General features: G+C 52.0%; 2 protein-coding genes and 1 long non-coding RNA gene across 10 annotated transcripts in view; all 3 read right to left on the reverse strand.

Moving 5' to 3' along the window:
- TM7SF2 (transmembrane 7 superfamily member 2) lies at positions 1-4,720 on the reverse strand. Of its 7 annotated transcripts, XM_074013221.1 has the most exons (11): positions 4,587-4,720; positions 4,276-4,362; positions 3,562-3,758; positions 3,408-3,462; positions 2,857-3,051; positions 2,676-2,779; positions 1,400-1,519; positions 1,151-1,319; positions 836-916; positions 633-755; positions 1-338 (listed from the first exon to the last, which is right to left on the reverse strand). In XM_074013221.1, exons 1-11 carry the CDS (start codon positions 4,654-4,656, stop codon positions 178-180), a joined length of 1,362 nt encoding a protein of 453 aa, XP_073869322.1. In that variant the 5' UTR covers positions 4,657-4,720; the 3' UTR covers positions 1-177. The 7 variants fall into 7 exon arrangements, with proteins under 7 accessions (XP_073869322.1, XP_045228051.2, XP_005577381.2 ...); XM_045372116.2 differs by lacking the exon at positions 4,587-4,720 and having other exon boundaries at positions 4,276-4,385; XM_005577324.4 differs by lacking the exon at positions 4,587-4,720 and having other exon boundaries at positions 4,192-4,360.
- VPS51 (VPS51 subunit of GARP complex) overlaps positions 4,549-23,050 on the reverse strand; it is a 25,417-nt gene continuing 6,915 nt past the window's right edge. Inside the window, exons 3-11 of one of the 2 annotated variants that reach the window (XM_045372114.3) lie at positions 8,847-8,993; positions 8,552-8,771; positions 7,664-8,381; positions 7,074-7,289; positions 6,647-6,865; positions 5,655-5,776; positions 5,477-5,564; positions 5,021-5,097; positions 4,549-4,931 (exon numbers count right to left, since the gene is read on the reverse strand). In XM_045372114.3, coding sequence (XP_045228049.2) covers positions 5,032-5,097; positions 5,477-5,564; positions 5,655-5,776; positions 6,647-6,865; positions 7,074-7,289; positions 7,664-8,381; positions 8,552-8,771; positions 8,847-8,993 — 1,796 coding nt within the window. In that variant the 3' untranslated portion in view covers positions 4,549-4,931; positions 5,021-5,031. The remainder of the gene's footprint in view (positions 4,932-5,020; positions 5,098-5,476; positions 5,565-5,654; positions 5,777-6,646; positions 6,866-7,073; positions 7,290-7,663; positions 8,382-8,551; positions 8,772-8,846; positions 8,994-23,050) is intronic. The other variant, XM_005577323.4, reaches the window with a different exon arrangement.
- LOC135967203 (uncharacterized) lies at positions 19,170-21,983 on the reverse strand. The gene is made up of 2 exons (XR_010581162.2): positions 21,889-21,983; positions 19,170-20,450 (listed from the first exon to the last, which is right to left on the reverse strand). It is a non-coding gene; the product is annotated as an uncharacterized lncRNA (long non-coding RNA).

Consider the following 23,050-nt stretch of genomic DNA (forward strand, 5'->3'; position numbering starts at 1 on the left):
TTTTGGTCACTGGTTTCATTTTTTTCCTTGCTCTAAACCACCTCTTCTCTGAGGCTGTTCATCCTCAGGGCTGGGTGGGGTACAAGCCCTTGAGTCCCAAGTGTGTCCAGGCTCCTGGTCTTGGGTGTGCTGGTGGATGAGTGGGCATATGTCCCCACCTGGGGTGGTGGAGCCGCTTCAGTAGATGTAGGGCACGATGCGGTAAGGCACACGCCGGCAGTACTCCTGCCATGCCAGGCCATACTTCTGCAGGCACTGCCGCTCATCCCGGGCCTCACGGTGCACCAGCAGCGCGGTGAAGTAGAGGAGGTAGAAGTAGGGCAGCAGGTGTGACACCCCTGTAGAGAAGGAGGCTCTGTGACCACCCTGCCAGCCCCCTCCACCCCCCAGTTCGCAAACATTTCCACACCTAATGGCTCATGTGGGCATCAGGGCTCAGCAGCAAAAGCTCCAGGGTCTGCATCTAGGCATACCGTACTAGGTTGGCACAGAGGTGTGCCCCAGCCACACACTGGGTCCATCCCAGCTCTCTGACTACTCTCACTGGTGCATACCCAAAGTAGGCATCCTGTGGTCGCTGAGCCACCCCTTCCCCTCATATGTTCCTGCCCCTATCCACATGGGCCACTCACCACAGGGCAAGGACCAAGCCAGAGCCATGATGAGGTCTCCAAGGTAGTTGGGATGGCGGACCATACCCCACCACCCAGACACCAGCAGTTTCCGCCCTGTGGCTGTAGAGATGGTCTCAAGCCCTGGAGAAAGATAGCAGGTGGGGAGTTCCCAGGAAACCCAGCGGCCCCACCTCACCCATGGCCCTAGAGACCCAGCTCACCAGCCACTCTGGGGTCAGAAGGATTCTTTCGGAAAGTGTTTTTCTGGGAATTCGCCCCACGGAAGATGTAGTAACCAATAGCTGGTGAGAGAGTGTGAAAAAGTGGTCAGGGTCAAGGGTTGCAGCCTCCTGCCTGACCCTGACCATCTGCCCAATCTGTCTGCAGCCCAGACTCTGCCTGGACACCCAGGACCCCACCCCTGGCTTTAGAGAGGACCCTGGCAGTTAGCACCTATGTGGTGTGCATGTAAACAGAGCATGAATGAAAAGGAGAGGGGAAAGATGGGCCCAGCCTGCTGCCCCTTCCTGACTGACCATTGATGAGGCAGATGGCGGAAGCCATGGGCAACCCCAGGGGCTGCGGGTGGCGCAGCAGGAACTGGGCTTGCAGGCTGTAGGTGAAGGGCACCCAGGCTATGTCCCCAAATGCCAGCATGAAGCCAAACCCGTCATGTGTGATATCCATGGTGGTGAGGATGGCCTCCTGCAAGGACAAGACCCAGACACACTGGCTTAGTCCCCATGCGGCCCTCAGATACCCACCCTTGTCCAGTCCAGCCTCACCTCATGCCAGAGGGCATCACCCACATAGAGTAACTGGAAGCCATTAACCAGCCACATGGCCAGTGAGGGACTGCCCCGAAGTTCTGCCTCCTTCACCAACAGGGCCAGGTTGATGAGGACCTGGGGGAGGGGGAACAGGGCAATCGTCTCCACAGAGGTGGCAGCCCTGGGCAGAGCAGTGGCTAACCTCTGCCCTTCTCAGCTGTCAGTTACACTCCAACCCTGTGTTAAGTGGATCCAGGCCTTGGACCCAAGGACAGAGACTTAGACAGGGAGGTGTCCGCAGCTTGTTGTTTCTTGCCTTGAGTGTCCTAAGCTCTTGCAGAGAGCAGCCCTGGGAGCAGTTGGGGGCTGAGGCTTCAGAGCTCAAACAGACCTGGTTTCAAATCTCAGCATCACCTGGGCAGGTTGCTTGCCCTCTCCATAGCCTACTTTCCCCACCCCTGTGTGAAAAATGGGAATAATCATGGGCCTGTCGTGACTCAATGGCATCATCGTGTTTGAAGTCCTCCACAGCGTCCCTAGCAAGTGGTACGTGCTCAGTGGTGGCTAGCCAGAGCAACCCTGTGCTGGGTGCCTGCATTTTACCCTGAGCTCTGTTCTGTCATACAGATTACCTCTTCTAATCTTCCCAGTAATCTTAGGAGAAAGCTTTAATTTTATCCCATTTCACAGATGAGAAAGTGGCCTCAGAAAGTGTTGTCAGGCCAGGGCCCAGATCCAGGGTGGGCACTTGGCACTCCTGCCTGGGGTAAGATAATTTCCAAGGCAACAGGAGAGGCCTTGCCCAAGAGTCTCTTTGGGTCATCTTGGCCACAGAACCAGAGATCACAGTTGGAATGTTGTCAAGGCCACCAGTGACGGGTAGGTTGCTAAACCCAGTGATCAATTTCAGGTTGTGCACTGCTTTGACCACCAAGCAGCATGCGGTCACTCCCTGGAAATAGATTTTGTGCTTGACTGCTGTTGAGAATTGCACGTGCTCTCCTGATGTTATCCCTGACATGCTATATATACTTTACTTATTTTTTGTCAGTCTTTCCCACCAGAATGTAGGCTCTCTGCGGCAAAGATGTTTTTCTTGCCTCTAACTTTATTTTTGTCTCCCAGTACCTAGAGCAGTGCCTAGGGCACAGGTGGATTTAACAAATGTTTGTGGAATAGGAATGATTAATGATTCGTGTCTGCACAGTTTTGGCCCTGCCCTGCCCAAGCGCTGCTCACCCACCCTAACCCTCCCCCTGGCCTTAGGCCAGCTCAGTCAAGCCCAACATACCCAGCCGATGAGGCCAGGTCGCAGTTCACAGAAATATTTGAAGTCGAAGAAACAGATACGAGGGTTGAGCTCCCGTCCCAGAAAAAAGTCGTAAATCGGATTGCCTGGAGAATATTGGAGAGTGAATGTACAGGCAGACGCCCCGATCTGCCTCCATCTCCACCCCTAGAACCCCTCTCACCTGAGATCCCCCCAGGTGCCAGGGCCGAAACTGGGGCTACCTGCGCCTTCATGTAGAGAAAGAGGCTGAAGATGAAAGCGGTGAGGGTGGCGACAAACGCCAAAGGCAGGAGCATTTCCGGGAGCGCCCCCAGAGGCAGCCCCGCTGACACCCCCAGCCCCACCAACAGGGCTGTCAGCACCAGGGCCTGGAAGCCTAAACCACAGCACACAGTGAGCCCTGGGGCTGCACGCCTCCACATCCCCACCCTGCGAACACACACAGAGCCCAAAACTCAGGGGGGCCGCAGACCCTGCCCCAAGCATTAGGCTGCCACCCTGGCCTTCAGAGGATCACCCCAGCCACTGCTGTGGTGCACAGTGTAGCAGTAAATGGGGTAAGGGTGTGGGGACGAGGGGCTTAGGGCGAGCCCCCGGCGTCTGTCCTAGGGCTCACAAAGAGGCATACAAAGGAGCCTGGGGTGGGGGCCAATCTCCGTGGACCTCCCCGCTAGGGCTGGAGCTCCACCCCCGGCCGCTTAACTCCAGCGCGAGGGCCCGTCCCCCAGGCACCGTTAATCGGATAGCGCAGGCGACTCTTGTCCTTCAATTCCTGCCCCTCAGCCACCTGCGGGTCCAAGGGGGCTCTGATAAGGCCCGGGGCGTCCTCTCCCTCGCCGAGCCCCTCCGACTCCCTCCCCCGAGCGTGCGCGAGCGGCGCCCGCACCTTGCGCGCCGGCAGTAGGTAGAGCGCCGCCTGCAGGCCGAGCCAGGCGAGCCACAGCAGCAGCGCCCGTGGGCTCCACAGCGCCTCCAGCCCAGGCAGGGACGCGGGTGGACCCAGCAGGCGCGCGGGGCCCGAACGGGCCGCCAGGAGCAGGTGGAACATGGTGGCGGGCAGCAGCAGCAGCAGAGCCGCGGCGCCTGCGGGATGGGCCATCACATCGGGCGTCCGCCCCCAGCGCCCCAGCTCCCGCCCCGTCCCCCACGGGCGCTGACGTCTCTGCGGGACCCTTTCGGCATTCCCAGAGTGTGCCTCTGCACCCCTCCTCAGCCCTCAGGCACCCCGCTGCCTCCCAGTTCCCTTCCCAGGCGTCCATCTTGGTCCCCCGCTCCCCCCTCGAAGACCCTCCTCCTGCTCCCAGTCGACACCATAAATCCCCGTTCTGCAGCCCCCAGAACTGACCCCTGCTCAGCTCTCCCTCTCCAGACACCTTCGCTGCAAACCCCCGGGTCCCTCTGCCTCGGACACCCGCAAAACCTTCCATCCTCAGATCCTGTCTCCGCTCTTAGTTCACCCCCTCCAGCTCTCCTTCGCTCAGCCTTTGCCCCAGGTCCCTTCTCGCTGCCCCATTACCCAGGGGCCCTCCGAATTCCAGCGGGGCCCGGGGGCCCTCAGGAGGGGCCATGGTCTCCGCTCCGCCGGAGAGAGGGCGCTCACAATAGTCGGTCAAGGAAACACAGTCCGCCCCATTTCCCAGGAGATGGACTTGTCCGCGCGGAGGATCCGGCCCCGCGGCGCCTGCACCTGCCTGGACACCGAGTGCAGACAAGGACCGCTCTTGTCCCAGGGTTTTTTAATGGACCCGCCCCCTGCCCATCCTGGGCCCAGCACACCAGCCAATCGGCACTCAGGGGCGGACCCGACGCGGGCGCCTCAGAAGCCTCAGCTTCAAAACCCCGCCCTCGGAAAGGCCCGCCCAGCAAGCGAGAGGAGGAGGCCACACATGTTTATTAGGTAGGTCCTGACACCTGCCTGCGGGGACCACCGGGCGGAGACCAGAGCCTGGGTGCCATGGGGCGCCGGGACAGGCCTGTGCATGGCAGCGGCTGCGCCTAGCCGCGCTCGCAGATGACCTCGACCACACTGGGCTCCATGGGCACAGGGTCTGGGCAGCGCAGGGCAGCCGAGGCCACCACTTCGTCTAGCAGCAAGTGCACCAGTTCTTCGTCGGCCACAAAACGCCACAGGTACAGCTGCAGAAAGTGGCAGTCCACTTGCACCTGCTGCAGCCCGAAGCGCCCAAAGGTGCGCAGCCGCACACACTCCAGCAGCGTCTTCAGGCTGATCTTGATGATGCCAGTCAGCACCGACACCTGCAGACAGGTACACAGGGATGCAGCTTGGGGACAGCAGGTGTTGGGGGGGGTCACCCAAGTTCCAAGCAGGGGCCGGGGAGACATACGATGGAAGTAGCTAGGATGAGGCAGAAAGTCTCCAGGGCCAGATAAGAGCGGAGGGATACAATATTAGCGCCGTCATCTGGCGGGCAGGGGACAGGTAGGGCCCAGCAATCAGAGGCATCCCTGAGCTTGGGGTGAGGTGGGGCAGGAACCATGGGTGAACAGAAAACCCTGGGAAGGCCCCAAGACTACTGTGGGGATAAGGACAAGGGCAGAGTCATCCCAGGTCAGCACCCAGAGACTCAGGCTGGGCACACACCAAGGTTGGGACAATGGCTGTGGGATTTGGGGGCAGGGCACTCTGTACTACCTAAGAACAGCCCTAGAGACAGAGACTGGAGGGTCAGGGTCACCCCCAGTTGGTCACAGAGTCCTGGAGCTCCTTGGGCAGGTGTGGGGCTGCTCCAGCCAACCCTCCCCGGGCTCCCTGGAAGTCTGAGTCACGCTGGAAGTCGGACCTTGTTGAACTCCACAGGGCTGAACACATCAATACGTTCAGAGAATAGCTTCTGGATATTGCTCAAGAGGTTGGTGTCCATCGGGGCACTGGATTGGGGGAGACAAGGAATCAGAGCCCGCTCTGCACCTTCGCCCTCTTTTGTCCCTTTCCCCTGGGGCTCCCCTGGCCAGCCAGACCTGGGGGTATAGCTGGGGGCGTAGCGGCCCTGCTGCCGAGAGCTGCTGTACACGGAGAAGGTCCTCTTGCTGGAGTCGCTGCTCTGGGCCTTGCGAACACCCTCTTCGTACAGAAGCCCCACCTGGTGGTAAAAAGGGGTACTGCAAGGAGGCCAGAGCCAGGGGAAACCGCCCATCGGTGCTGAGGATGCCCTAAGTCAGCTACTCAAGCATTACAAGAATAACAGGGTAGGCCGGGCGCGGTGGCTCACGCCTGTAATCCCAGCACTTTGGGAGGCCGAGGCGGGCGGATCACAAGGTCAGGAGATCGAGACCACAGTGAAACCCCGTCTCTATTAAAAATACAAAAAAAATTAGCCGGGCACAGTGGCGGGTGCCTGTAGTCCCAGCTGCTCAGGAGGCTGAGGCAGGAGAATGGCGTGAACCCGAGAAGCGGAGCTTGCAGCGAGCCGAGATCGTGCCACTGCACTCCAGCCTGGGCGACAGAGCGAGACTCCGTCTCAAAAAAAAAAAAAAAAAAAAGAATAACAGGGTAGTCACCACCAGGCCTGCTATTTAGTAGGTACGTGGTCGCTATTTATAGAACCAGTGGAGTGGGGCAAAGGCAGGACACAAGAGTTGGTCTGAGGTCTAATCTTCAGCCTCAGCATGGGCACCAGCACCAACCCTGCCCTGACTTCCTGGGTAACCCTGAGCCTCTGCTTCTCCACAGGTAAAATAGGGGCGAAGATGTCATAATCCTGGGCTGAGGAGGAACAAGACTGTGGACATAGGCACTGCCCAGCCCCTTTCGTCTTCATCCTTGGAGACTTGTTCCCCTGGGGTTCCCTCACGGACGCCCTGGCTGCAGAACTGGCCCCTTAAGAAGCCCAGATACACATGTCCCCTCCTCCAGGCAGAGACTGCTAGTGATCCTCTGCTTCCCCAGCCCCTCTTGAAGGGACAGCACCCCCAGCCTGCGTCAGGGCTCCGCCAGCCAGCCTGGGCAGCACCTGCACGTCGATGGCGGTGGTATCCTCCACCACCCGCTTCATGACGGCCCGCACATTACGCGGCTCCAGAGTGCTGAGCCAGTCCCGAGTCTCCACGCTCTTGCGCAGCATCTGTGATATGACCAGGCCCTGCACCTTCACGTAGTGGGTCAGCAGCCGCCGTGCAGTTTCCCTGGCCTCTGCACACAGTGTGCTCACGGGCGTCACTGGGAACTGATCCTGAGCCAAAGAGGCAGAGGACAGAGGGAGTGGGTATGGGGGTGCAGCTCAGGGGCCACTGCCAACCAGGAGCTGGGCACAGATTGGGCAAGGTGGAGGCTGGGGTACACACAGGCAGCTGGTCCGGGGTCTGGCCATGAGGGCACTGTCCAGCCACCTGCATTCCCCGAACCACCATTCCCTGCCCGACTAGGAGCTAGTGCTTCACCTGCACCAGAAACTGTTCATCAGTGAGAGTGAGGATGTAGGAGATGGTAGCCGTCTCGTAGTCCAGGCAGAGGCGGGAGAGCAGCAGGAGCAGGGCAGGTGGTGTGGCACCCCCTTTCTCCCCAGGGCTGTCGCAGAAGCTCTGAGCCGTCTGGCACATAGAGCGGATGAAGCCCACGATGAGGCCCTCACGGACACCCTGACTGCAGAACTCCCCCTGCAAGGAGAAGGCGCCCAGGTCCACAGCAGGTCCCTCTTCCCGGCAGGGCTGTTACTGACCCTCTGCTGGGGCTCTAAGTGCTCCAGCCCCCTCTGCAAGGGACAGCATCATCCTGCTTTCTAAGTACCCTGTAGCAGCTTCCCTGAGTGGGGGTAGAGAAAGCCAACACTGGGGACCCCACCATGCCCTGCTTCTCAGGGCACTCAGCCCAGCTGCAGATGCCCCGAACCTTTCCCACCCCCCAGACTGTGCATAAGAACCTGAAACCACACCCAGAGTGCCTGGTTTCCCCAGTTTCCCAAGCACTGGTATAAAAGGTTTTGGAGGGTCAACCAGCAGGTTGAACAAGGAACACCCAAGAGGAGGCGTACCCGGAAGTAGGGCTTGTTGGAGAAGGACACCTCTTTGGCGGTGAAAAGGTGCACTGCTGCCAGAGAGGCCTTAATGTGGCTCAGGATGGAGCTGGCCACATTGGCCAGCAACTCGGCCAGGCCAGGGCCCTCCTTCCCAGCCACTCGAGGCGCTGCCAGCGCCTGGCGGACGTCAGTCAGGCAGCCCAGGAAGGCCGCCCGGAGACCCTGCAGGTGGTGGCCCAGGCGCTCGCGGGCCACGCGTTCCACGATCTCCGTTGCAGCCTCTGCGAGCCCAGCAGCGGCCAGCAGGGCCCCGGGAGCCCGCAAGCGCCGGTGGAAGCGGTCCAGCGCCCGCACCAGCAGCGAGTTGTCACCACCACCCTGCTCCTGCGCCAGCCGCCGCTCCACCAGCGCAAAATAGCGGCTGCCCAGCTCCCGGGCAAAGGCCGCCAGCCTCTCGGCACCTGCTGGGCCCTGGGCTGCAAACAGCTCCTGGTAGGCCGCCGCCACCTGGCAGAGGCCGCCCACGAAGCCACTGCCTCCGTGGTCGGTGAACTCTAACACGTCAGGAGCCGGAGGCGAGGGTCCCAGCTCAGCCTCCAGGCTTCTCAGCTCCTCCTCCAGCCGGCCGCGGGCGTGTGCCAGGAACTCCTCGCACAGCTCCTCCGCAGGCTCGCCCAGGGCCAGCAGCAGCTCCACGCACTCCGCCTGCTCCGGGGCGCCTGAGCCGCCCTCCCTGCACGAGGGAGAGGTAGTGAAGGGCAGGGCTGGGGCTGCCGGTGGATGGGGCAGGAGCAGCAAAGCAAAGCACAGGGCAGGGCAACAGCTCCAGGAGGGCCCAGGAGCCGGGCATAGATGGGGTTCGGGGCCGGCGGGAGCGCTGGGGTCAGGGCAGAGGGGCCACACCTGAAGCGCTGCCGCAGCTGCTGGGCCAGGCGTGCCGTGATGACCTGGCAGTCGTCCTGGATGGCGCGGAACGAGGGCAGGTGTTGGTACTGCTGCAGCACGGCCTGCGCGCGGCCCTGGTAGCGCACCGCTTGCCCGTAGGCGCCCAATTCCACGCACTTGGTGAGGCGTGAAGGCAGCTCAAAGAGGAACTGCAGCTTCCGCAGCAGCGCATGGACCCCTGGGGGACGGAGGGTGACATTAGCCCCAGAGCCCCAGGAAAGGCCCTCTGCAGGCCCCGCCTGGCAGCGCCCACCTGCCAACTTGGTGATGCGCTCGTGGCGGTCCTGCAACGTGGCGCTGATGCGCGCGCTGAAGTCCGTGATCACTGCCATGTTGGTGGCCAGCCGGTCCATCTCATCCTCCATCTTCCGGAAATCGTTCTTCATCTTCCGGATGGTGTCTAGGACGGCAGGGGCGGGGGAGAGGGGAGAGCGGGTGACTGCGGGGCGGGCGCAACCTCAGCCCGTTCTCACCCACCCCTTCACAGACGCCCCAGCTTGCTCCAGGAGCGCATGGATGATTCGAGAGAAAGGACTGCGAGGGCGCGGGTCACAGCGCACATGGGGGCGGGGGAGGGGGGTTTATGTTCCCAAAGCAGGCGTCACTCACATACCCCCTGTAACCCCCTAGCCCTGGTGCCCAGGAGAGCCAACCCTCACAAGAAGTCCAGATCCGAAGCAGGCCACAGGTGCTTAGCCAGCTGCCACCACTATGCCTCAATTACTCCCTCAAGCAGCCAAAGCAGGGACCGCTGGCTCCCAGGCGCATCGGCATGCCCAGTGCACTGCCCGGAGGAGGCAATACATTCTTGTTCACCCCTATCTCCTTTCCAGACCTCCCAAAGCCTTTCACATGCGTTCCAGAACATGGGCTGTCTTCTCTGAAGGGCCCTTTCCTTTTGGTCCTGATAGAATCCTGCCTAGGGAGGCTGTTCTTCCTTTCACACACCAGGTGCCTGGGAGCCTGGTCCCTTCATACTTTTAAATCATGCCTAGATCTCTCTTCAAAACCTTGGCTTCTCGGAAGACCATACCATCAAGCCACAACCCTCCTCTTTGCTGTCTCTACTGTTCTCTGCCACTCCTCTCAGTTCCCGATCACTGCCTCCTCTTGTCCCCCTCCTGTCACCTCCTTGTGCACATCCACATGGATGAGCCTTCAAACGTTCCTGACTGCTCACTGACCGCCTCAATTTCCACCTATACTTTTTTTTTTTTTTTTTTTTTTTGAGATAGCCTCACTCTGCTGCCCAGGCTGGAGTGCAATGGCGCGATCTTGGCTCACTGCAAACTCCGCCTCCCAGGTTCACACCATTCTCCTGCCTCAGCCTCCCAAGTAGCTGGGATTACAGGCGACCACCATCACACCCGGCTAATTTTTTTTTTTTTTTTTTTTTTACTTTTTAGTAGAGACGGGGTTTCACCGTGTTAACCAGGATGGTCTCAATCTCCTGACCTCATGATCCACCCACCTCAGCCTCTCAAAGTGCTGGGATTACAGGCATGAGCCACCGCGCCCGGCCAATTCCACCTATTCTTGCATTTGCCTTTTCTGATCTACCCTCTCCTTGCCATCACCAAGAACTATCCCCTCTAAAATCTCAGCCTCAAGCCTTGCTGCCTTCGTTATTCGGGCCACTCACCCTTTCTGCCCTGACAATCCGTTGGCCTCTGCAGGAAGTCTGGGCACACTGACACCAGCACTTGGTCCCTGTTCACAACGCCCCTCATGGCTTCACTTCCTTCCCCCTCACTCCTCTCAGAATTTGGGGTCCTCCATCAGCATCATCACACATTTGCAAGCTCCCTTGCCTCTCTAGCCCCACCCACCTCCGTTACTTGTCAGACAAAACCCTAGTGCAGGTTAAGCCCAATGAGCCACTTACTCCGGCACCTGAACCAATCAACCCAACTAGTCTCCCTTTAAATTTTATGACACGAAGTCCCAAAGTGGCACTCCACACTGCCCAGCCATCCTTCCAAAGCTTCTAGTGGGTCTATTTTCCCATTTTCCAAAGTAAAATTTTCTCCTCAGTCCTCAAAACTCCAATACAAGGCTGGGCTCAGTGGCTCACGCCTATAATCCCAGCACTTCGCAAGGCCGAGGCAGGTGGATCACTTGAGGTCAGGAGTTCAAGACTAGTCTGGTCAACATGGTGAAACCCCAACTCTACTAAAAATACAAAAATTAGCCGGGCATCATGGTGTACCTGTAATCCCAGCTACTCGGGTGGCTGAGGCACGAGAATCACTTGAACCTGAGAGGCAGAGGTTGCAGTGAGCTGAGATTATCCCACTGCACTCCAGCCTGGACGACAGAGCGACACTCTGTCTCAAAAACAAACAAAAAACAACAAAACCTCCAATACATGCTCACTAACTCTCAACTGGGACCCTGCTTCATACACATACTTCATGGAGGGAATAAAAGCAAACATCAACTCCCTCTAAGTCTGCAAAGCAAACAGACTTCTGTGCACAGTCTATGCCTTCTGCTCTCCCTCTCCTGAGAGGTCTCATCCAATCCTGCAGCTGTGGTGACTGAGACACTTCTGCCTCCTGTCCTGACCAGAGCGCTGCCTAATGACCTATGTAACACCTTGATGGGGGCAGTGCACAAAGAGCTTACACGTATCACCTCCAAAACAAAACCCTTGGCCTTTCGGAAGTAATCTTTGATTCTTATTTGTCTTTCACCTAGTGATATGGGTAAGCTTTGTGTCCCCAACCAAATTTCATCTTGAATTGTAATCCCCAGAATCCCCATGTGTCAAGGGAGAGACCAGGGAATTGAATCACGGGGGCAGTTCCCCCATGCTGTTCTCGTGATAGTGAGTTATCACGAGATCTGACGGGTTTTTTTTTTTTTTTTTTTTTTTTTTGAGACAGTCTCACTCTGTCGCCCAGGCTGGAGTGCAGCAGCACGATCTCGGCTCACTGCAAGCTCCGCCTCCCAAGTAGCTGGGACTACAGGTGCCCGCCACCACGCCTGGCTAGTTTTTTGTATTTTTAGTAGAGACGGGCTTTCACCCTGTTAGCCAGGATGGTCTCGATCTCCTGACCTCGTGATCCACCCACCTCGGCCTCCCAAAGTGCTGGAATTACAGGCTTGAGCCACTGCGCCACTGCACCTGGCGAGATCTGATGGTTTTATAAGGGCTCTCCCTGCTTTGCTTGGCACTTCTCCTTCCTGCTGCCTTGTGAAGAAGATGCCTTCTCTTTCACCTTCTGCCATGATTGTAAGTTTCCCGAGGCCTCCCCAGTCATGCTGTGAACTATGAGTCAATTAAACCTCTTTCCTTTGTAAGTTACCCAGTCTCAGACAGTCCTTTATAGCAGTATGAACACGGATTAATATACCTAGTAATCATTCCACTACCAAGTCATGGAAGGTCTACCTGCAACATTTTCTTTCTAAGCCACTATCAGCTCATGTCCAACAACTGCCAACATTTCCCAACTAATTTCCCTAATTCCATCGAACATACCAACAATGTTCATAAGGGAAGGCGAAAGGATAAGACAGAAATGTGTATGTGTAACAGATTTTTTTGCTTTGTTTTGTTTTGTTTTGAGAAAGAGTCTCGCTCTGTTGCCCAGGCTGGAGTGCAGTGGCGTGATCTCAGCTCTGGAGGCTCCTGGAGAGTAGCACGACCAGGGAGGGCATGGAAACTCCACGCTGCTTCCCCTACACCTCGCCCTGTACCCTTCATCTGTACTCTTTGTAACATCCTTTGTAATAAACTGGCAAACGTGTTCTCCTGAGCTCTGTGAGCCACTCCAGCAAATTGAGCCCAAAGAGGCAGTTGTGGAAACCCCAACCTGGAGCCAGTTGGTCAGAAGTTCTGGAGGCGCGAGGCCCCGACCTGCAGCTAGTGCCTGAAGGTGGGGAGGCAGACTTGGGACTGCACTAGTGCCTGAAGGTGGGGGGAAGCAGACTTGGGGACTGAGCTCTCAACTCATGGAATCTGATGCTATCTCTGGGTAAATGTGTTGGAATTAAATCAGGGTACACGCAGCGGGTGTCCGCTGCTTGGTGTGTGGGGAAGAAACCCAACACATTTGGTCACAGAACTCTTCTGTGGTCATGATTGCGGTGACGTGACAGCATAGGAAGCACACAGTTCGCGTTTTTCCCAAACAATGCCATAAAATATATCCAAACCTTTCCATATGGTAGGTCACAAAGAAAAAAATCTCATTCCTTTTTTGAGACAGGGTCTCCCTCTGTCACCCAGGCTGCAGTGCAGTGGCACAATCTCAGCTCACTGTAACCTCCACCTCCCAGGTTCAAGCGATTCTCCTGCCTCAGCCCCCTGAGTAGCTGGGATCACCAACGCACGCCACCGCGCCTGGCTAATTTTTGTACTTTAAGTAGAGAAGGTTTCACCATGTTGGCCAGACTGGTCTCTGACCTCTGGCCTAAATATTTCCCTAACCTCCAAAACTCAGTATCATGTTTACCAAGGCAGTGCTAGAAGCACTCCAATTAAAGTCAAAATATGGCAAGGACAACCTTGATTGCCAATGTTATCTACGTTGTTCTGGGGCATTAGCCAACTCAGCTAGATTCACAAGATGTATTATGGAGATACACAAATTGGAAAGAAGGGAAAAGTATCACTATTTGCAGATGATATAATTAAATAAATAGGCCGGCCGTGGTGGCTCATGCTGTAATCCCAGAACTTTGGGAGGCCAAGGCAGGCAGATCACTTGAGGTCAGGGGTTTGAGACCAGCCTGGCCAACATGGTAAAACCCCATCTCTACTAAAAATACAAAAATTAGTTGGGCGTGGTGGCAGGCACCTGTAATCCTAGCTACTGGGAAGACTGAGGCAGGAGAATTGCTTGAACCCTGGAGGCTGAGGTTGCAGTGAGCCGAGATTGTGCCACTGCACTCTGACTCTGTCTCAAATAATAATAATAATAATTGAATAAATAGAAAGCTCTAAAAAAAAAAAAACCTGTAAACGTTGCTATAAATAAGTGATACACCACTTTTCACTTCTTAGATTGTAAAAGATTGAAAGAGGTATTCTCTTCTTTGCTGGTGGTTATGTAAACTGATCAGTGTTTATAAAGAAGAATCTGGAAATATCTAACTGCAATCACTTGTGAGCCTTCACACACCCACACCTGTCTGTATGTGGCTCCTGGACTGTGGGAATGTCCTCCAAGCAACACTGGGAATCCATCCCACTTGGGGAGATAGCTGGAAGGGTGAGTAAAGACAAAAGCATTGAGGTCAATTTGACAAGGTACAGACAGACACAAAAAATGCAGGAAAAAAATACTAGAGAAAATCCAAGAGAAAGAACTGCCCAAGACAAAGAATTTACAGGGCTCACATCTGTAGAGCTATTAAGGGCTTTTTAAAAAAATTACATGGAGGCCGGGCGCGGTGGCTCAAGCCTGTAATCCCAGCACTTTGGGAGGCCGAGACGGGCGGATCACGAGGTCAGGAGATTGAGACCATACTGGCTAACACGGTGAAACCCCGTCTCTACTAAAAAATACAAAAAACTAGCCGGGCGCAGTGGCGGGCGCCTGTAGTCCCAACTACTCGGGAGGCTGAGGCAGGAGAATGGCGTGAACCCAGGAGGCGGAGCTTGCAGTGAGCTGAGATCCGGCCACTGCACTCCAGCCTGGGCGGCAGAGCGAGACTCCGTCTCAAAAAAAAAAAAAAAAAAAAAAAAAAAAAAATTACATGGAAAGGTAGATCATGTGTCAGCAAAATGAACTTTTCATTTTAACAACACAGTCCACCAGAAAAGATCATTTAGCCCTCTTAGAGACGATTTCAGAGAGAGGAAGGTCACTAAGGAATAAAATCACATGATACGAAACATCTATATTACTTTTGGGACCACTGCCTGCATTTTGTTGGGAAAATCGTAATTTTTGGGGGTTTCTTTGCTTGAGATAGGGTCTTGCTCTGTCTATTGGTGTAGTGGTGTATGCCTATAATCCCAGCTACTCAGGAGGCTGAGGCAGGAGAATCACTAGAACCAGGGTGGCGGAGGTTACAGTGAGCCAGGATGGCACCCAGGCTAGAATGCAGTGGTGCAAACACAGCTTACTGAAGCCTTGAACTACGGGGCTCAAGTGATCCTCCTACCTCAGCCTCTGAAGTAGCCAGGACTACACAAAAGTGCCATCGCACCCGGTTAATTTTTTTATTTTTGTTTAAATTTTTTGTAGAGATGGAGTCTCTCTATGTTGCCCAGGCTGGTCTCAAACTCCTGGGCTCAAGCAATGCTCTCATTTCAGCCTCCCAAAGTGCTGGGATCACAGGAATGAGCCACTGTGCCTGGCAGGAAAATAATTTTTCTTGACAATTCATAGATGGTGAACTACAGGACATAGCAAAGGCAGTGCTCTGAAGTGAAAAACAATAAAAGCAGAGCCGAGGCTGAGGTTCGTAAAGGGATCATGGGCTAATGATCTAAGGGAGACAGAGGCTTGGCAGTTGATGAGGCATTTCGTCTTCACCCAGTGAATTACTGGTTTTGTTTACAGGGCATGTGACACAATCTCCTTCCAGGTCTGCCAAAGGCTACCATCAAAAGAGGAGACTCGGGTGGGGGGAGGGATTGCATTGGGAGTTATACCTGATGTAAATGACGAGTTGATGGGTGCTGACGAGTTGATGGGTGCAGCACACCAACATGGCAAAAGTATACATATGTAACAAACCTGCACATTATGCACATGTACCCTAGAACTTAAATTAAAAAAAAAAAAAAAAAAAAGAGGAGACTCTTTCAGTAATGGGTGTTTGAGCTCATGACACTTAGGGGCTACCTGAAGACCTGAAGAGGGAAGTTTGAATCCAACTTCTAAAGGGTAAAATCCAAACACCAAGTCATTAGGAAAATAGAATAAAAGAAAACCCAACATTGTTGTGTGCTGTCATTGTCACTGCCTGCATAGCCATGGAGCCATTAAACTGGAGATAAAAGTTGTACCATATCCAAAAATGACAGTGAAAAACATCCATACCATTCAGTCATAAAGACTACACTGTTCATCTTTGCATTTCAAGCTTGGTAAGAAAAGCAAGCCAGGCGCGGTGGCTCACGCCTATAATCCCAGCACTTTGGGAGGCCAAGGCGGGTGGATCACCTGAGCTCACCAGCCTGGCCAACATGGTGAAACCCCGTCTCTGCTAAAAATACAATGATTAGCCAAGTGTGGTGGCAGGCGCCTGTAATCCCAGGTACTTGGGAGGCTAAGACTGGAGAATCACTTGAACCCCAGAGGCAGAGGTTGCAGTGAGCCAAGATTGCCCCACTGCACTCCAGCCTGGGTGACAGAGCAAGACTCTGTCTAAAAAAAAAAAAAGCTCGTTAAGCAAAGCAGTTTGCAACCAGGGAGAGTGAAAACCATCTGGATGCCAGGATGCTGACTACCTTGGGAGGGGACTGGGTGGTAACTGGTAGGAGGCTCAGGGGGCTTTGCTGGTTATGCTGTTTCCCGACCTGGATGCTGATTATGTGAAATCCATGGAGCTGTTCACTTCTGTGCACTTTTCTGCATGTCTGCTAATTTTCTTTTTTTTTTTTTTTTGAGACAGGGTCTGGCTCTGTCACCCAGGCTGGAGTGCAGTGACACAATCTTGGCTCACTGCAACCTCTGCCTCCCAGGTACAAGCCTTCCACCTCAGCTTCCTGAGCAGCTGGGACTACAGGGACATGACACCACACCCAGCTAATTTTTGTATTTTTTGTAGAGATGGGTGTAGCCTGTTGGCCAGGATGGTCTTGAACTCCTGAGCTCAAGCAATCTGCCTGCCTCTGCCTCCCAAAATGTTGGGATTATAGGCGTGAGCCACCACACCTGGCCTCTTTTAATTTTCAGTGAAAATTAATTTAATTAATCTTTTAATTTTCAGACTCCTTTGTCTTTGCCTGGAGAAAATAATTAGAAGGGGCTTTTCCCTGTATAACGTTTGAGATCTTTCTAATTTTGACACAAGTAAATGCATTATTACATAATGAAACTCAATGTCTAAGTGAGAGGTTGGCAAACTACAGCCTGCGGGCCAAAGCTGGCTCAACCCCTGGTTTTTGTTTTTAATTGGGATATAATTGACATACCATAAAATTCAGTGGTTTTTAATATGTTTAATATATTCACAAGGTTGTACAAACAACCTCACTATGTAATTCCAGAACATTTCATCATCCCCTAAAGAAACCCTGTAACCCTTGGCAGTCATTCCTTATTCCCAACTCCTAGAACTTGGCAACCATTAATCTAGTTTCTGTCTCTATGGATTTGTCTATTCTACAAAATACATTTAACAGAAATGGAATCATAGGCATAGGAAACATTAGCATGTTTCCAAGGTTAATCTATGTTGTAGCCTGTGTCAGTATGTTATACCTATTTTTATGGCTGAATAATATTCTACTGTGTGGATATTTGTTTATATTCATTCATCAATTGATGGCCATTTGGATTGCTTCCACCTTATGGCTATTATAAAAAGTGCTGCTATTGGCCAGGCGCGGTGGCTCATGCCTGTAATCTCAGTACTTTGGGAGGCCGAGGCAAGTGGATCACCTGAGGTCAGGAGTTCAAGACCAGCCTGGCCAACAAGGTGAAATTCTGTCTCTAGTAAACATACAAAAAAAAAAAAAATTAGGCGGGTGCGGTGGTGCACACCTACAATCCCAGCTACTCAGGAGGCTGAGGCAGGAGAATCACTTGAACTGGGGAGGCAGAGGTTACAGTGAGCCAAGATGGCACCACTGCACTCTAGCCTGGGTGACAGAGCTAGACTCCATCTCAAAAACAACAACAAAATGCTGCTATGAACATTTGTGTACATGTTTTTGTGTGAACATATGTTTTCAATTCTCTTTGGTATATTCCTAGGAGTAAAACTGCTAGATCATATGGTAACCTTGAGTGTGGTTTTGAAGAACAGTCAAACTGTCTTCCACATTGGGTGCACCATTTTGTGGTTTGGATTTGCATTTCCCTAAGACCTAATGATGTTGAGCATCTTTATATGTGCTTTTTGGCCACTTGTATGTTTTCTCTGGAGAAGTGTCTATTCAAATCCTTTGCCCATTTTAAATTAGGGTTGTCTTTTTAGTCCTGAGATTATATGTTCTGAACACTAGATCTTTACTAGATAAATAACCTGCAAATATTTTCTCCCATTCTGTGGGCTGTCCTTTTATTATTTTTTATTTTATTATTATGTTTTGAGATGGAGTCTCGCTCTGTTGCCCAGGCTGGAGTGCAGTGGTATGATCTCGACTCACTGCAACCTCTGCCTCCTGGGTTCAAGTGATTCTCCTGCCTCAGCCTCCCAAGTAGCTGGGACTACAGGTGCCTGCCACCACACCTGACTAATTTTTTTTATTTTTAGTAAAGACAGGGCTTCACCATAATATTGGCCAGGCTGGTCTTGAATTCCTGACTTCAGGTGATCTGCCGCCTCAGGCTCCTAAAGTGCTGGGATTATAGGCGTGAGCCACCGTGCCTGGTCTTATTTTTTATTTATTTATTTTTTTTTGAGACAGAGTTTCGCTCTGTCACCAGGCTAGAGTGCAGTGGCGCGATCTTGGCTTACCGCAAGCTCTGCCTCTCGGGTTCACACCATCCTCCTGCCTCAGCCTCCCGAGTAGCTGGGACTACGGGCGCCCACCAGCACGCCGGCTAATTTTTTGTATTTTTAGTAGAGATGGGGTTTCACTGTGTTAGCCAGGATGGTCTTGATCTCCTGACCTTGTGATCCACCCACCTCGCCCCCCAAAGTGTTGGGATTACAGGAATGAGCCACCACGCCCGGCCTTGTTATTTTTTGAAATAGGGTCTTGCTTTGCCACTCAGGCTGGAGTGCAGTGGCACAATCTCAGTTCACTGCAGCATCAACCTCCTGGGCTCAAGTGATCTTCCCACCTCAGCCTCCCAAGTAACTGGGACCACAGGTGTACACCACCATCCCTGGCTATTTTTTGTATTTTTGGTAGAGACGAGGTTTTGCCATGTTGCCCAGGATCCTTTTACTTTCTTGATAGGGTCCCTACAGCACAAGATTTGAATTTTGATGAAGTCCAATATATCTATTTTTATCTTTAGTTATTTGTGCTTTGGGTGTCATCCCTAAGAAACTGCTGCATAATCCAAGGTTAAAAAATTTTACACCTATGTTTTCTTCTAAGAGTTGTATAGGCCAGGCGTGGTGGCTCACACCTGTAATCCCAGCACTTTGGGGGGCCGAGGCAGGCGGATCACTTGAGGTCGGGAGTTGGAGACCAGCCTGACCAACATGGAGAAGCTCTGTCTCTACTAAAGATAGAAAATTAGTCGGGCGTGGTGGTGCATGTCTGTAATCCCAGCTACTCGGGAGGCTGAGGCAGGAGAATTGCTTGAACCCAGGAGGCGAAGGTTGCGGTAAGCAGAGATCACACCATTGTACTTAAGCCTGGGCAACAAGAGCGAAACTCCATCTAAAAAAAAAAAAAGTTTTATAATTTTAGCTCTTATGTGTAGGTCTATGATTCACTTTGAATTAATTTTTGTATGTGATGTGAGGTAGGGGTCCAACTTCACTCTTATTTTTTTTGTTGTTGTAGTTTGTTTGCTTTAGACAGGGTTTTGCTCCGTCACCCAGGTTGTAATGCAGCTGCAGCCTTAACCTCTTAGGTTCAAGCAATCCTCCCACCTCAGCCACTCAGGTAGATGGGACTACACCAAGCTAACGTTTTTTTTTAATTGTTTGTAGAGATTGAGGACTCACTATGTTGCCCAGGCTGGTCTTGAACTCCCTGAACTCAAGTGATCTTCTCACCTTGGCCTCCCAAAGCGCTGGGATTACAAGCATGAGCCGCTGCGCCCTGCCTTCAACTTCATTCTTTTGCCTGGGGATATCCAGTTGTCCCAGCACTCCACCATGTGTTGAAAAGATTAGTCTCCCCATTAAATCACCTTGGCCTCCTTATTAAAAAAACAGTTCACCTTAAGGATGAGCTTGCAGGAAAAAAAAAATCAGTTGACTGCAGATATATGGGTTTGTTCTGGACTCTCAATTCTATTCAGTTGATCTGGATATCTATCCTATGCCAATATTACACCACCTTAGTTACTGTAGATTTATACTAAGTTTTAAAGCTTGGAAGTGTGGCTAGGTACAGTGGCTCACACCTTTAATCCTAGCACTTTGGGAAACCAAAGCAGGAGGATCACTTGAGCCCAGGAGTTCAAGACCAACCTGGGCAACATAGGGAGATCCTGTCTCTATACATTTTTTTTTTTGAGACAGAGTCTCACTCCATCACTCAGGCTGGAGTGCAGTGGTGCGATCTCGGCAAACTGCAAACTTTGCCTCCCTGGTTCAAGCGATTCTCATGCCTCAGTCTCCCAAGTAGCTGGAATTACAGGTGTGCGCCACCATACCCAGCTAATTTTTGTATTTTTAGTAGAGACGAGATTTCACCCTGTTAGCAAGGCTGGTCCCCAACTCCTGACCTCAAATGATCCACCCACCTCATCTTCTCAAAGTGCTGGGATTACAGGAATGAGCCACCATGTCTAGCCCAAAAATTTTTTTTTTAATTAGCCAGGTGTGGTGGCACACACCTGTGGTCCCAGCTATTCAGAAGGCTGAGGTGGGAGGATCACGAGCCTGGGAGGCCAAGATTACAGTGAACAGTGATCATGCCACTGCATTCTAGCCTGGGCTACAAAGTGAGACCGAACTCTGTCTCCAAAAAAAAACAAAAAACAAAAAACTTGGAAGTGTTAGTCTTCCAACTTTGTTCTTCTTTTACAAGGTTATTTGGGAAATTCTGGGTCTCCTGCAATTCCTCATACAATTTTATGCTGTTTGTCAATTTCTGAAAAAAAAAAAAAAAAAAAAGTCAGTTGGAAAAGTGATAGGGAAGACCTTGAATCAATTTGGGAAGTACTGCCATCTTAAATAGTAAATTAAAACATAAAGTTCTCTGAGCAATGAACATGGAATGTCTTCATTTATTTAAGTCTCCTTTAACTTCTTTTTTTTTTTTTTTTTTTTTTAAGACGGAGTCTCGCTCTGTCGCCCAGGCTGGAGTGCAGTGGCGCCATCTCGGCTCATTGCAAGCTCCGCCTCCCGGGTTCACGCCATTCTCCTGCCTCAGCCTCCCGAGTACCTGGGACTACAGGCGCCCATCACGACATCCAGCTAATTTTTTGTATTTTTAGTAGAGACTGGTTTTCACCATGTTAGCCAGGATGGTCTTGATCTCCTGACCCCGTGATCCGCCTGCCTTGGCCTCCCAAAGTGCTGGGATTACAGGCGTGAGCCACCGTGCCTGGCCTCCTTTAACTTCTTTCAACAATGTTTTATAGTTTTCAGTATACAAAATACCAAAAATATCTTTACTTCTTTTATTAAATATATTCCTAAATATTTTATTCTTGATATTACTGTAAATGGAACTGTTTTCTTATTTATTTATTTTTTTTCTTTGAGATGGGGTCTCACTCTGTCACCCAGGCTGGAGCGCAGTGGCACGACCTAGGCTCACTGCAACCTAACCTCCCAGACTCAAGCAAGCAATCCTCCCACCTCAGCCTCCAAGGCAGCTAGGACCACAGGCACATGCCACCACGCAAGCTCATTTTTAAAGATTTTTTTTTTGTAGAGGCCAGGCACAGTAGCTCACACTATAATCCCAGCACTTTGGGAGACCAAGGTGGGCGGATCACTTGAGGTCAGGAGTTCAAGGCCAGCCTGGCCAAACATGGTGAAATCCCATCTCTACTAAAAATACAAAAATTAGCTGGTCCTGGTAGCACATGCTTGTAGTCCCAGCTACTCAGGAGGCTGAGCCAGGAGACTCGCTTGGGCCCAGGAGGCAGATGGTGCAGTGTGCAGAGATCATGCCTGGGCAACAGAGCAAGACCCTGTCTCAAATAAAAAAAAAGAAAGAAAGAAAAGAAAAAAAAAAAAAGATTTTTTTGTAGAGATGGGGGTTTTATTATGTTACCCAGGCTGGTCTTGAACTCATGGGCTCAAGTGGTCCCCTCACCTCAGCCTCCCAAAGTGCTGGGATTACAGGCATGAGCCACTGCGCCTGGCCTCATTTAGTTCTTTAGACATCGTTTCCTTTAGCTCTGTGAACATACTTAAAATAACAGATTTAAGCCTTTGAGTAGTAAACCCAATTCTATTGATTACTGGGGTATTTTTCCTGTGAATGGACCATGCTTTCTTGTCTCTTTGCATGTCTCATCAATTTTTGTTCAAAATTAACCATTTAAAATATATTGGCTGGGCGCGGTGGCTCATACCTGTAATCCCAGCACGTTGGGAGGCTGAGGCAGGCGGATCACGAAGTCAGGAGTTTGAGACCAGCCTGGCCAACATAGTGAAATCCATCTCTACTAAAAATAATAAAAAAAAAAATTAGCCAGGTGTGGTGGTGGGTGCCTGTAATCCTAGCTATTTGGGAGGCTGAGGCAGGAGAATCGCTTGAACCTGGGAGGTGGAGGTTGCAGTGAGCCGAGATCATGCCACTGCACACCAGCCCAGGCAACAGTGTGAGACTGCATCTCAAAAAAATAAAATAATATAAAATAAAATAAAATCATATAACATATTATGGAAACTCTGGAAATCAGATTATCTTCCCTCCTCGGGTTCATTGTTGCTCCTTGTTGTAGTTGCTGTTTGTTTACTGAGTTTTCTGAGTTACTCAGCCTGAACTAATTAGTTGCTGAGGAAATACTATATAGTTTGTGTTCTTTGTTGTATATAGTCACTAAAATCTTTACTTGGCCAGCTTGGTGGTCAGCTAATAATTAAACAGCAATTTCCTTAAATGCCTGGAACCAGCCAGGTATGGTGGTGTGCACATGTAATCCTGGCTACTTGGGAAGCTGAGGCAGGAGAATCGCTTGAACCTGGGAGGCAGAGGTTGCAGTAAGCCAAGATCGCACCACTGTACTCCAGCCTGGAAGACAAGAGCAAAACTCCATCTCAAAAATTAATTAATTAAAATTAAAAATTAAATGCCTGGAACCAATAAATCCCTGTCTTTGCTGAGGGGCTCTGTGTGCGTGTTTTGGCACAACTAAAACACTCAGCCAGACAGTTTCTAGCTTGGCTCAGCCTTCACTTCCTGCTTGTGCAGAAGTGCCTCAAGATGAGCCAGGCATGAGAGCTTAGGGTATTCTCAGGTCTTTCCTGAGCAAACATACAGCCCTACAAATGCAAGTGGCCTTCAAGATTCCCAGGAATAAATACGTCAGAGCTTGTCAGAGCCGCTGTGGCTATCTCATTCCTCGGCTTTCCATTAAGGCTTTTTGGTTAGTCTACGTCTGTACCAACTATTATAAAGCAACTGGGGCAGTCACAACATTGGCCTATAATTATTTTGACAAAAAGCCCTGGTGGCCAGGCGTGGTGGCTCACACCTATAATCCCAGCACTTTGGGAGGCTGAGGTGGGAGG

This window comes from Macaca fascicularis, chromosome 14 (genome assembly GCF_037993035.2).
Source record: "Macaca fascicularis isolate 582-1 chromosome 14, T2T-MFA8v1.1".
NCBI classification, from domain to species: domain Eukaryota; kingdom Metazoa; phylum Chordata; class Mammalia; order Primates; family Cercopithecidae; genus Macaca; species Macaca fascicularis.

Bases quoted from the DNA above. Each gene is read 5' to 3' on its own strand.
- TM7SF2 (XM_074013221.1), bottom strand. From the start codon at position 4,656: ATGCACAGGCCTGTCCCGGCGCCCCATGGCACCCAGGCTCTGGTCTCC. The intron at 3,052-3,407 runs GTGCCTGGGGGA...GCTGTGGTTTAG, and splicing joins CCTGCGCTATCCGATTAACG to GCTTCCAGGCCCTGGTGCTG. The intron at 917-1,150 runs GTCAGTCAGGAA...CTCTCTCACCAG, and splicing joins CGCCATCTGCCTCATCAATG to CTATTGGTTACTACATCTTC.